Raw genomic sequence first — 13,520 nt, 5'->3', positions numbered from 1 at the left:
TTCAAGGCAAATTTCCACTGTAGGGAATATTTTCTGAAGTGTAATTCTATAAGATCCAATACAATGTTTGGATTTGGATTTGTAGAGTCATTGTTTAATTAAGAAACAAAACCGTGACCATTGATTTAAAGTTATAGTTCAGCAATTTGTTTCAATGGAGGATAACTTCCTAACAATAAAGCTGTCAAGTGACAAACATTGTGAGCTATGAGTTCTTTACAAAAATTATTCAAGGCATGTGAGAGAACTACTTTGGCAGAGGTTCCTCTATTGCACTGGTTCCCAAACTTTTGTGTACATCAGAATCACCAGCTGTTCCAGGGACTACACTTTGTGAATCAGTTCTATTTTGAGTAAGATGTTGGGATTACCGACCTCTAAGGCAGTTGTTCTCAACCTTGACTGCATGTGAGACTCACTGGAGAGGTTTAAAGGTTTCTAGGGCCCAAATTGTATCCCAACCAATTAAATCAGTATATCTGGATGTGGGACCCAATGGCATTTTAAAAAGCACTGAAGATTGTTTTATTGGTTGCCAAAATGTTGTCTCTCCAACTTTATTTCTATGGTTCTAAATAGCAAAAAAATTAGTGTTACCACTTATTGTCATTAAGACAGAATTTTCTTTGTGTTAAATAAAATCTATCACTATCTCATGAAAAACAAAGAAAGGCTTGGCAACTATCATAGACCCTAGGAGACTAAAGAGACATAATAATTATGCAGAAGAAAAGACAACAATGGAAAAACCAGTGAAATATGACTAAAGTCTATAGTTTAGTTCACGGTATGGTACAAACATTAATTCCTTAGTTTTGACAAATAAATGTATTATGATTATGGAAGATACTAGCCTTAAAGGAAGCTGCATTAAGGTTATACAGGGACTCTTCATACTATCTCAGAAATTTTTCTGAACATTTAAAATTACTCTGAAATAAAGATTTATTTATTTTTTTAAATTATCAAACTCACAACGTACATAAGGTGAAAAATCCATCGAAGAGTTTTTTGTCCCACATTCTAAACCTAGCATTTGGGTTTTGTTCACAATTATAAAAATTAAATCTTTCATGAAGTCATTGTCATTAATCTCATTATAAATACAATTAGGAAATGGTACTTTTATTAGTCTGCTCGGGTTTCCATAACAAAATAATACAGACTGAGTAGCTTAAACAACAGAAATTTATTTTCTCACAGTTCTGGAGGCTGAAAGTCCAAGATCGATGCTGTCAGGATTGGTTTCTGGTGAGACCTCTTCTTGGCTTGCAAATGGCTGAGTTCTTGCTGCATCCTCACGTGGGCTTTACTCTGTGCATGAAGGAGAGAGATCTCTGGTATCTCTTCCTCTTGTTATGAGGATACCAGTTTTATCAGATTAAGGCCCTATCCTCATAACTTCACTTAATATTTATTACCTCTTTATAGATGCTATCTCCAAATATAATCACATTGAGGGTTAGGGCTTCAATATATGAATTTTAAAGGGACACAATTAAGTCTGTAACAGTACTATTCACAAATTATTTCCCTCTGCTGTTTTTGGATTTTGCAAACTGGTGATTTTAATCTTATGTTGCTGAGGATGATGCAAATGCATTTCAAACTCATTGATAACCTCTGTCCTTTGAAGCTATCTATTTGTTAAAGTTGCATTTTGTATTGTATATTATATGATTTGAATATTTTCAAACAATTTCTACCTAGGTTTATTATTCCTGGGATGACATAGTCTAATAATCATATTAGAAAACCTTCTAATATTAATTTCATCTTCTCATTACTTAATATAATTTTAACTCAGGTGTATGTTTTGTGAAACATCTGCCTTGAAACCAGATGATTTTCTGTATGCCAGCAATAATATGTGAACAAGTGTTTTCCTCTTCCTTAAGAGCTATCTGGAAATGGATAAAACAGCCTGTTTGAGAATGATAAAGCTTGGTAAAGATCTAAGATCTCCTTTAGGTTTTCATGTCTCTCTTATGCCAGAGTTAACTAACATGGAGAAGGAAAAGGAGCTGAAATTTCCACTATTCTTGCATTAAGAATTTCCTCTCTTCCATAGGATAAAGCAAATATGCCTACACTTTGTTAAGCATAGTGACATTTTTAGATTATCAGAAATCTAGGTCAGAGTTCTTTTGCAATCTTCAAAGTACTGTCTTCCATTAAAAACCAAATGGAAACTGGAATTTCTTAAAGTAACCTCTGGATCATTTTCATTAAATTGATAAACTCTCAGATATATTGTACCTGAGAAACTTTCTAAAATAGAATTGCTGATATGAAAAATGTTATAGGAACCAATTTCAGATGGTTTCTGTCCTTGATAGAAAGGACAGTGTTAGATAATATGGCACATGTAGATTATTCTTAAATGTAAGACAGAGGTTTCTGTGGAAGGAGTAATATGGTACATGCGTTCTATTTGTGTTATCCATGCAGGAACTAGACAAACATAAAGAGGTTCACTGTATGTAAAATAATGTTAATTGACAAGAATTTTAAGGAAGTAAAAAAACTTCTAAGTGGCCTTGATTTTAAGTGTCTAATACTTGTATTTGCTTTCTCAGGCCAGATGGCCAAGTCAATGGATTCACCAGTGCTCTCCACAACCAGTCCACGAGAACTGCTGCCTATTCTTATGAAGCCAGGAACAACCTCAGGTACTGTAGTCAATTACAAAACACATGGCAGGACTATTCTCCCTGTTTTTAAAAATCATCCCCAACTCACCTCATCGTTCCTTTGAAATGCAGAAATTTCTAATTTTATCTGGGGCTGTATGTAAACAGCCTTATACAAAAGTGTTGAGTTAGCAACTCAGTCTTTACTGTGACTAAAGGAAAGTGTAAAATGTGATTTTTCCTTAAAAAGTCTACAATTTAAAAAAGCACAATTGTGACATTGGTGTGACATTCTTTAGGTAGATCTAAAGGTTTCATTAAATCAGATACTGTCATGATAGCTAATTAAGGCCCACTTTTTGTTTGATGTTTATGGGGAAAGTTATGGTTTGAAAACATAAATGAGACATCAGGGAAACAGACTTTATAACCTATCACACAAATATTTAAAATAAAATTCATGCAGTACAACAGATTTACTGAGTGACTAATTTTCATAATAATATTTGGGAAGTAGGCCAAGAAAATGGGAGTTAAGAACAAAATGGGAGACAGAAAGAAATTACAGAAGTGGATTAATACCACTTTAACATTTGTATTTCAGCAATTATAGTTTAGAAGAAATATACAAGCATTAGTTTTTGCATTGATTTGGAAAATAGCTTTGTCATGTTTATTATCCTTGCAAATAAACTTTAAAAATGAAATAAAATGGTTTGTATTGCAGCTCCAATGCTGGAATCAAACATGAAGGACCAAAGGATACTATTGTATACACAAGGACATATGTGGAGAATAGGTATTACAAATTTATTTGAAATATTTTGCTTTATTTAATAATTTTGAAATAATCTGTGTTTAACAAGACATGTTATTTATGTACTTTAGGGTCTGCTTCTTTAAAATAGAAGACCATTTAAGAGTATTTGGAGTTCTAGGTGTATAATTTTTTATAATGTTTTGGATATTATCCAATTATACTAATTGGATGGATTTAATAACATTGTAACATCACACATGTATACATAACAAGATTTCCATTTGCAAATTCTCACATAAATATATATAACTTTTTAGAGTGGAAATTCACTAGGTGCTCACAGTGTGAGTGGAGAAAGATTTCTCACATGAAGTTTAAGATGTAAAGATGTAAAAAGTTTATTTTGCTTTCTTAGAAAGAAAGAGAGAGAGAAGGAGAGAAAGAGAGTGAACATGAGAGAGAGAGAAGGGAATAGAGAGGGAGAAAGAGAGAGATATGAGAGATGGTGTAGCACCTCAAAGAAAGAGAAGGGAGGTGCCCAGAGGCCAAGAGGCTTGCTGTTTTTCTGTGGACAAAGAGAAACTGGAGAAAAAAAATAGTGATTGTTGTCAGTTGATAACAGAAGCAGCTGTGAGATGTCGGAGAGTTGGCTTCTGCACTTTTCCCTTTCCTTGGAGACAGGTTTATTGCTGGGGATGTGATCTTGTCAATGATCTTGCCCTTGAGATGTGGTTCTGGGCAGGAACTGAAGCCTGGAGCTCACACACCCAATGTCCACTCAGAAATTCTTCAAGGCTGTAAAGCAAACCCTCAAAAGCAGTTTAATCTATAGGTCTGGTGAATGGAAAAGAGAAGGATTTACATTTTCTTTCTGTCTACTCAGCTCTTTTCAGATGTTGGGTGCCTGTTAGCAAGAGAACTCATATGATTGATCTTAGCTGTTATTGAGAGACTATGGGTTAGACAATTTCTCCGCTATTTTGTTAGCAAGGCCATCCTTTCATAACTGGTTATAATAAGCTTTGTAAAATTACACAACTATTCCTGTACTGCTTTGGAGTCCCACTTTAATTAACTGGTTCTTCCCACTGTTGTTTACCTCCGATCTGAAATGAGGGGCGCAACTTTGAGTAGGTGCAACCTGGCCCAAATAACAGGGAATTGAAGTCCCACAAAATACTCTGCCTCGAGTGATGGATATTGAGGAAAATGCCAACCAATGTCAGGGATTCAAAATACATTTGGTTTTCAAGGAGTATAAAAACAAGAATTGGCCTAATTGTGGGGTAATATATCAGGGGAGCATACAAATGTGGATATACATAAACGATTGTTAATCAGAGCCCATTGCAAAGAGGCCTAAGAGCAGCATACCCAGGGAAGCTTCTGTGTGGAAGGTGACCCTGAGACGACCCTGTGTGACATTCAGCACATGTCAGGAGGTGAGCAATCTTCCAAAAAAAGGTTTCTCAAACCCATGCATAATTTACCTTGTAAAATGCAACCTCAAGATTGATTTTTCTCCTTAATCTAATTTTTACTCTATGATGTGTTCAGGTCAGTGATTGCTGCTGCCTTTTAATTAAACTAAAAGATAAAACAGTTCAAAATAAATTTAAAAATAACAAGAGGTTACTAAATCTGGAAGAAATTGATAAGTAGATAAGTAATATCAAAATAATATTATAGTGAAGGCAAGACACCAAATATTGGCAAATAGAATTAAAAAAATAGACATTTATTCTATATTTACATAATAATCTCTCTCACACATTGTTACCTTTATAAGATATTACATCAATACACTTTACTGTTTAAAGAAATGTTTCATGGGAACTAATGCCAAGCTACAATATTGATTTTTAAAGAAATGAGGATTTTTTTTAGTATTAGGAATTTTATAAAACATAATACTCCAGATTTTTTGATTTATTGAATAGTTGAATAAAAGAATATTAACTTGTTTTATAGAAATGCAAAGACTAAAGTATACTTGAATTATTTAACTAGAATGACTATAGTTTATTTTTAAAAACTATGTACAATGTGTGTATGTATATGTATATCATGTATAGAACAGTAAGTCTGTACAAAAGTTTGATCTCTGGGCCAGCAGCAGCAGCAGCACCTGGGACCTTGTTAGAAATTAAAATTCTCTGGCCTCACCCCAGACCTGCTGAATTAGAAACTCAGCAGGTAGAGCCCAGTAATCTGTGTTTTAGCAAACTCTTCACATGTTCCTGGTGCACTTTCAGGTTTCAGAACCATCACTGTAAAAGGTAGTATAAATATTGTGGCATATCAGGCCGATAGTTTGTAGGCCAGAAAACTCTGGAAAGATTGCTTGCCTTCCATACCTTAACCTAGCAAGGATGGTGATCACCTCAAACTTCCCTAAAATCTATACTGACAGGCAGCATGGTATAGTAAATAGTCCCTAGAATCAAATTGGGGGTTGAATCCTTGTTTGTCATTTCCTAACCATGTAGCCTTGGTGAAGTTACTCTTCCAGTCTCAGTTTCCTCATTAATAAAATGAGAGCAATGCTATATGCATCGTGCATCAATCTGTGCAAACCCTTATTTAGCATTGTGGGGTTGTGTGTTCCATGAAGTAGATTTTAGTTCTGACAGCAGTCTGCCTACAGACAATTTGGAGGGAAGGAGAAGTTTCTCATTAAAAAAATCTCACATGAGGGCCATGGAGTTATCACTCCCTGTATGAACTAAAAGAAACACATTGCTTCCATTCCTGTAGACCCCAGGTAGCACAAGCATTTGGGAAGCGATTATGAGCAGCCGGCTGGTTACTGCATTACAGATACCATTTGTCTCCAGGAAAGAATGACTTTTAAAAACTGACACAATCTGCAGAATGGAAAAGAGAGGACTTTTTAAAAATTACACTTCTTTTGCTTTCTAAATCTGCTCACGCTTGTTCCTGTACTCCTTACCCTACTCTCTACTGACTTTGGTACATATGTCAACTTGGAGGTGTCTTGTGTATCACTACGTCTACAGATTAAAGAATAAGAGGTGTGAGTACATCATCCTGGCTTATAACATACACAGAGAATGATAATATTAATACTGCATGAGGCAGTGTGAGTGTGTTTCCTAACCTGCATATGGGAAAATAGCCTGATTCTCATGTGTCCATATTTGTTTGTTTCCAGTAAATCACCAAAGGATAGATATCAGGAGAATATCTCTGGAAAATACATACAAACAGTTTATTCAACTTCAGATAGGTGAGTATGTCTTTATTTCCATACATAAATGCATATATGTACACATATACACATTTTTGGTGTTGTTTGTCCTTTGTACTTGGCGATGGCTCTCTTGGTACCACTTGTTCTGTATGTGCATGGACGGAACAAAGCACAGCTAACAACAACTTCTGCATGTAGGAATTTTTTTCTTGGCTTCCTGGCTTTTTCTGCTCCCTGATTTCGGTGCACATTATACCAAAAGACCTTTCCATGCCTTACAGCTGCCTCCCAAGCAAGCCTCTCTGCTGCTGGGGTTTCCCAGGAGTCCCTAGCACAGCCACATTATTAGCGTTTAGGCTTCATTGCATCACTGGTCTGTGCCCTCAGCCCTCCCTCCTTGTGGTTGTATGAAGCCTACTCACCTTACAAACAGCTGCTACCACCCAGTCGGGGCCCAAGCTCCCTTCCCAGGAGTGACGTTATGATGAGTATTGACTGAGAGCTGGTGAACTGGCCCCATTCCAGGCTTTTGCTGTCAGTGATCCTCTTTTACCATTGAATATTCAGTGGAGCACCTCGGTGACACTCATAAGAGTGCAGGTTGCAGATTTGTAGTGGAGCAAATGAAAATAAATAATTAGCATTGCAACCTAACCACTGGAAATAAGCCATAATGCAAATATCTGGTCCTCCATAGCAGGGGCTGGAAATATGACACATTGAGGGTAAAAACATATCTTATTTTTGTGTGTAGCCCCAGTGTCTAACACGGTGCTTGGCACCTAACATGTACTCAACAAATGTTTTTTGAAAAACTGAACCTGTGTCTCATTTACTAAGGGAAACATGGGTAGACTAGGCATCAAAAGTATATCCTTTTCCTGTCACTTTTCCAAAATTTTGCCCCTTAGCAATTCTCTGCAGAGTGTCTTGCCTTTAAGTCATACCTCTTTGAGGAGTAAAGTCATCTACACAAGCATTAGAACTACAAATACTGACTGGATAACAACAACAACAAACAGAGCTAGGCTTTTCATAATGCTTTGAAAAGATCATTGACTAGCCATATGACATCAATAAGGACAACACCAACATAGAGCATTCCCTGGGCTTGTATTTTTATTGTTAACTGAAGGAAGGAAAATATTCTTCACAGAAGCATCGCTGTTGATATGAAGAATTTCAATCCTGTTCCTCAAGTGGTCCTTGGAGTTTTTCTTAGTCATCAGTGCAAAAGTCAATTCTCTATAAAGCCAATCAAGCAAGTTTTGCTGTTGAGTCGTGCATGCAGTAGATGACATCCCCACAGTTCTTATCTAAGTACATCAATCCCATTTAAAGTGGTTTCCTACTTTATGGGATAAAGTCCAACTTCCTTTGCACATTCCCTATGGCCCTTCACAACCTGCTCTTCCCTTTCGTTTTCCCTCCTCTCTGCTTCTACTCCTGGACCTGATGATAGATTAGTGGCTCCTGGGTATGACTAAGTCACTTCAACAAAGTGAGCTCAATAGACTTCAAGGGCAGCACGAGGTCTGGGACCACGCTGTCTCCATTCAAGTCCTGGCTCTTCTACCCACTGGTTTCATGACACTGTCCAGTTACTTATCTTGTGTGCCTCGGTTTTGTTTTCGATAAAATGATGATAAAAATAATAATACCACCTTCTTGGGGATGTTGTGAAGAACATATGAGTTTATATAAGTAAAGCAAGTGCATGGGAAAATGCACTGCATATATTAAGCGCTACGTAAGTATTTGCTATTTTTATTTCACCACTCCATTATGGGTCCTACTCTGGAAATTTCAGCCCTGCATGCTAATGCCCCCAAACTAGTCACTTTTGCAAGATGTTATTGAAGACAGTCCTAAGATCCTCCAAATGAAAATAATCCTTTCTTAAGGCTCTGGTGTGACCCAAGGTATTTTGGACTCTGCTGATCACAGCCAGAGATTATTTACTGTCGAACATTATTGTTCTAAAATAAATTATGAAACTATTTTTTCCTCATCAAGTTTGTGGTGGGGTTATATCTTGCTGGAGAGAATAAATTTTGTCATGATAGGTATCCCTGTATCCTGAGTCACAGTGACACCAGGGGGAGTGTTTGGGTGACTCTAGACCCTATAGTCGCAGGCACTATAGATCTATCATTTGTGAGTTTATCAACACATTCTTGAATGGATTTCTCTTTTTGACCTATTGAATGTTTTGAGAGTTAAAAATGTGTATTAATCTGCAGCATAATTTTTTCATGTAATCTGTAAAATGATATGTGTAAATTAATAATTGAAAATCCTCTTCTAGCTGCAAGGGGTACTTATGACCTAGTTTACTAGGAAACTGAACCTGTCCAGATGCACTCTTGATTCCTGATGAATTAATAATTTAATCACTTTCCCTCATGTTAATTCTTTGTCATCATTTTGAGGTAACTAGAAAAATCAATTCTATTACTAGAACAAGTAAATCCCAAACTTTCCTTGATTTTTGTGCAATTTCCCAACGTATCTTCAAAATTAACATATTTCCCCAGGACTTTATAGGGAATACATTGGTCTTTTGTATGATGGCAAATTTATTTTTAATTGCTTATGTCTCTATAGGTCTGTCATTGAAAGAGATATGTGCACTTATTGCCGAAAACCCTTGGGTGTAGAAACTAAAATGATTTTAGATGAATTACAAATTTGCTGCCATTCTACTTGCTTTAAGGTAAGGATGTGTTTATTTCACTTAACTAAATATAAAATCGCATAATGACTGGAATAAAAATAATTATTTAATGAAATACATAAGATGAAGTCAAAGCTTTCAGAAACACTATCATCCACATTAATAATTCACTACTTAAATATTTCCCAGAGTTCTGCAGCCTAAACCTCAAAGGTTTGTAATTACTATCTTGGCTTTAGGCTTAGAGTTGATTACTGACACATTTATTCATTCTTACCCTAGAGATTTAAATTTGTGAAAAAGAGAAACACTTGTTCTTTTTATACAAGTTTTTTGCAACATTTTAATAAATCATGTATTACATAAAATATGTAATGAAATTTTAAAAAAGAAAATAAATTGTTGAGAATAAAGCTGGCAGTTCTTACATCATGAAATTAGGACGGATGGGTTTTACAATAGTTGAAACACAGCCTGCTTTTGAGAGCATGATTAATTGTAATTAATTGTGGCTTAATAAATAATAATGAAGTTTCCATTAGCAGACTGCTTCTCAGTTTGTTGTTTCATAGGCTCTTTTCATTCTCACAATAACATTGGGTGGATCAATATCATAGTGTTTGGAGTAACTGCATGAGTATGGAACTGGAAATCTGAAGACCTGAGTTCTAGTTTTGCCTCTGCCAGAAATTGTGTCTGTGTGACTCTGGACAATCATCTAAATTACCCTGGGCTCAGTTTTCTCATCTATAAAATGAGGTAGTTGACTAGACCAGTGCTTCTCAATCCTGGCTGCACATAATAATCTTCTGGGGAGATTAGGAAAAAAATGAAATCCTTGGGACTTGCCCCAATTAAATCATGAATCTCAGAGATGATTAATGGGCATTGGTATTTTTAAAAAAAAAAAAAAAGAGAGAGAGAGAGCGCGCGCGTGCCTAGGTTATTAAGTATGAAATGTCCGATCTCCTTAAGTATTAAGTTTGATAGTTGATATCTCTGACATTTCACTTTGACACTTCTTGTTTTATTTTTATTGTGAAGGTACATCCTCAGTCTTTCAAACACGTTTTGGCTTGTGATTATCTTTCAATTTTTTTAACGCAATTTTTGTGAAACCATGGATAAGTCAAAAATTCATGTTATTTTCAAATACAAGTTCCATCATGCAACCAATGCAATGCAGACAGCTCAAAATATCAATGAAGTGTTTGGGAAGGATGTGGCTAATGAATGCACAGTACATCCATGGTTTGAGAAGTTCTGTTCTGGTGATTTTAATCTTGAAAATGAGCCATGTGGGTGACCTGAAACCAAGATGGATAATGATGAGCTAAAAACTGTAGTGGAAGCGAATCCATTTAAACCTACATGTGAATTAGCAGCAAGGTTTGATGTTACTATTCCAACAATATTGGACCATTTGAAACAAATGGGCAAGGTAAAGATTCTGGATTGATGGGTTCTGTATGAATTAAACAAGTATCAGAAGAGAAATCGTGTCAAAGCTTGCCTTTCTTTGCTGTCAAAACATAAGGGCGAAGCATTTCTACACTGTATTGTTAGGTGTGATGAAAAATGGATCTTTTTGACCCACGCAAGCATTTGGCACAATGGTTGGATAAAGATGAAGTGCAGAAACACAGTTCAAAACCAAATATTCATCAAAAAAGGCTAATGGTGTCTGTTTGGTGGTTCAACGCTGGTATTATCCACTATAGTTTCATGAAACCTGGTCAGTCGATTACAGTAGATGTCTATGGCAACCAATTGGATGAAATGATGAGGGTGCTTGGGACTAAGCAGCCGAGATTGGTCAATAGAGACAGGCCAATCCTCTTGCAAGATAACACTAGACCACATGTCGCACAAACAGCGCTGCTCAAACTACGGAAGTTGGACTTGGAAGCTCTCTGTCATCCACCATATTCACCAGACCTTGCACTAACTGCTACCACTTCTCCCAGGCTTTGGACCACTTCTTGCAAGGAAAAATATTCAATTCTCAACAAGCTTTGGAAAAATTCCTTTCGTGATTTCATTGCCACTCACTTTCCAGGCTTCTTCACTGTTGGCATAAAACAAGCTACTGTTAAGATGGCAAAACTGTGTTGATAGTTTAGGCATATGCTTTGATTCATCATACTGCTTCTTGTTTGATTTGGAATCAGACATTTCATATTTAATGACCTAATAGATCTCACATGCAGCCAGTTTGAGAACCATTTGCCCAAATCTATGGGTCCTTTCTGGTGCTGACATTCTATGGTTGATGCAGATTATCTAATTCAGTCAAATAAATGTAATACTTTGTGCACTGATTGCTTCTCTTCCAATTACTTTCAAACAGGGACACATAGCAATCAGAAGTGTGGTAGCTCATTTTGAGCAAAAAAAAAAAATAAAATAAAATAAAATAAAACACCCAACTTTAGGGCATAATTTATAGAATTCTATATAAAAATATAATCTCAAGATTGTATAATTATTTAGTTATGAGAACATGAAGTTACTTTCTTTTAGTTATAAAATATACTTAATTAAACAAAAGTTAGTCTAAAGCATTTTATTTAAAATTATTATATAGGAAATTTTCTAAAATAAGAAAATTTTCCTGCTTATTACTTTTGGTAAATGGAAGTAATTTTCATTATATTTTATATAAGTATATTTTATAATTATATTTTAGAGAATTTATTTCCTTTTTCAATATACTTTCAATAAAATATGACTAACTGAGAATAAAAACATCCCATACTTTTGGAAAAAGACTGATTATTCTATAGCCATGGTAATAGAGAAACACCTGAACCAGCTTAAGTATATCCAACTGATCAATGACAATTTGCTTCGGTGAACTTGCTTCTGAAAGTCAACCAATCGGTGACAGCTGCAGGCTTGGAAGTCAGACCAGCGGACAGGTCTAAAGCAGAGGTCAACTCTTTCCTGCCTCTGTGACCAACATAACATGACTCAGAACAAACTTTCTCCCTAAACCCTATAAGATCAGCAGTTTATTTCCCTCAGTGAGGTTGTGCCCGGACAGCATAGCTCTCCCTTATGTAAGCAAATAGGAAATGCAGCTTTGTGGGTTTTTGTTTTTGTTTTGTTTTGTTTTGTTTTTGAAATACTGAGTGGTAATCTTGTTTTTGGCATAAACAATTTTTGGAACTTTGTATTTACTCCAATATGCGTTTACTACAAAATTTCAGTGGTATATATGCCCTGAAATGTACCTCCATGGCAGAGAGAGGATGTGAGAATTTATTTGAAAAGTTTGGCACGTGAATTATAGACAAGCACATTCTCAATTTCCTTATGATTTCTCTTGAGGCTCTATCTGAGTGTTGCTCTGGAGGATAGTCCTGAATGAATTGAAGAGGCTATTCTTGTTCCTCTAGGAATCTAGATTTCATCTATAATGTAAACTTTATATGTGTATTTTTTTCATTAGTGTGAAATATGTAAGCAGCCTTTGGAAAATCTACAAGCAGGTGACAGTATTTGGATTTATAGACAGACAATACACTGTGAACCTTGCTACTCTAAAGTTATGGGTAAGTATTTTGCTCTATAAGGAACTTTCACCTTTGTTAACATTAAATAGCATTTAGTATTGTTGAAAATTATATATTTCAATAAAATAAAAATATTTTACTAATTATATTTTAAGAATTTAGCTGCAGATGTTTATGCTATGGTAGTATTTTGTTTAATGGTGTAAAGTCAGTCAATTTTTATATTGCCTTCTGGTACTAGACCAGACATAGATATAATTAAGCAAAGAAACCACTTATTTAAAAATTTTTTCATTTTTTCAAACGATAATAGATCTTCTCTGCTCAAATAGTTGTTTAAATTGAAGTCCATATCAGTAAATGACCTTTTATACTTGCACTTGAATACTGTATAATTTTTTACCTAATTTGGTTATTATACTAAATGCCTTTTAATGTTACACTTAAATGGAAAATTTTTAGTTAATTCTATATAATTCAATATTAAATATAGTATCTAAGTATTTTTTTATCACTTTAAGACCAAGGTTACTATAACTTGGACTCTTAATTAGCATAAATAATGTGAGAAAAAACATTGAAGACCTGTATTTTTAACTAACATTTTGTATAAACTATGCACGAAAGGTTTAAAGGCTGATTTAAAAGAGTTGCACAGTACACTGTAAATTAGCAAAATAAAATCCTACAAAATTTGATTGATATTTAAAAGCAAGTA

At 35.1% G+C, this 13,520-nt stretch overlaps 1 protein-coding gene across 4 annotated transcripts in view; it reads left to right on the top strand.

Annotated features, from left to right (window-relative positions):
* SCEL (sciellin) overlaps window positions 1-13,520 on the top strand; it is a 162,631-nt gene that overhangs the window by 147,286 nt on the left and 1,825 nt on the right. For all 4 annotated transcript variants that reach the window (XM_069467136.1, XM_069467135.1, XM_069467133.1 and 1 more), the window contains 4 exons: window positions 3,361-3,432; window positions 6,569-6,643; window positions 9,215-9,323; window positions 12,739-12,841. In XM_069467136.1, the coding sequence (XP_069323237.1) occupies window positions 3,361-3,432; window positions 6,569-6,643; window positions 9,215-9,323; window positions 12,739-12,841 (359 nt within the window). The remainder of the gene's footprint in view (window positions 1-3,360; window positions 3,433-6,568; window positions 6,644-9,214; window positions 9,324-12,738; window positions 12,842-13,520) is intronic.

This window comes from Eulemur rufifrons, chromosome 4, assembly GCF_041146395.1.
Source record: "Eulemur rufifrons isolate Redbay chromosome 4, OSU_ERuf_1, whole genome shotgun sequence".
NCBI lineage: Eukaryota > Metazoa > Chordata > Mammalia > Primates > Lemuridae > Eulemur > Eulemur rufifrons.
This window is presented reverse-complemented; position numbering and strand designations above follow the sequence as displayed.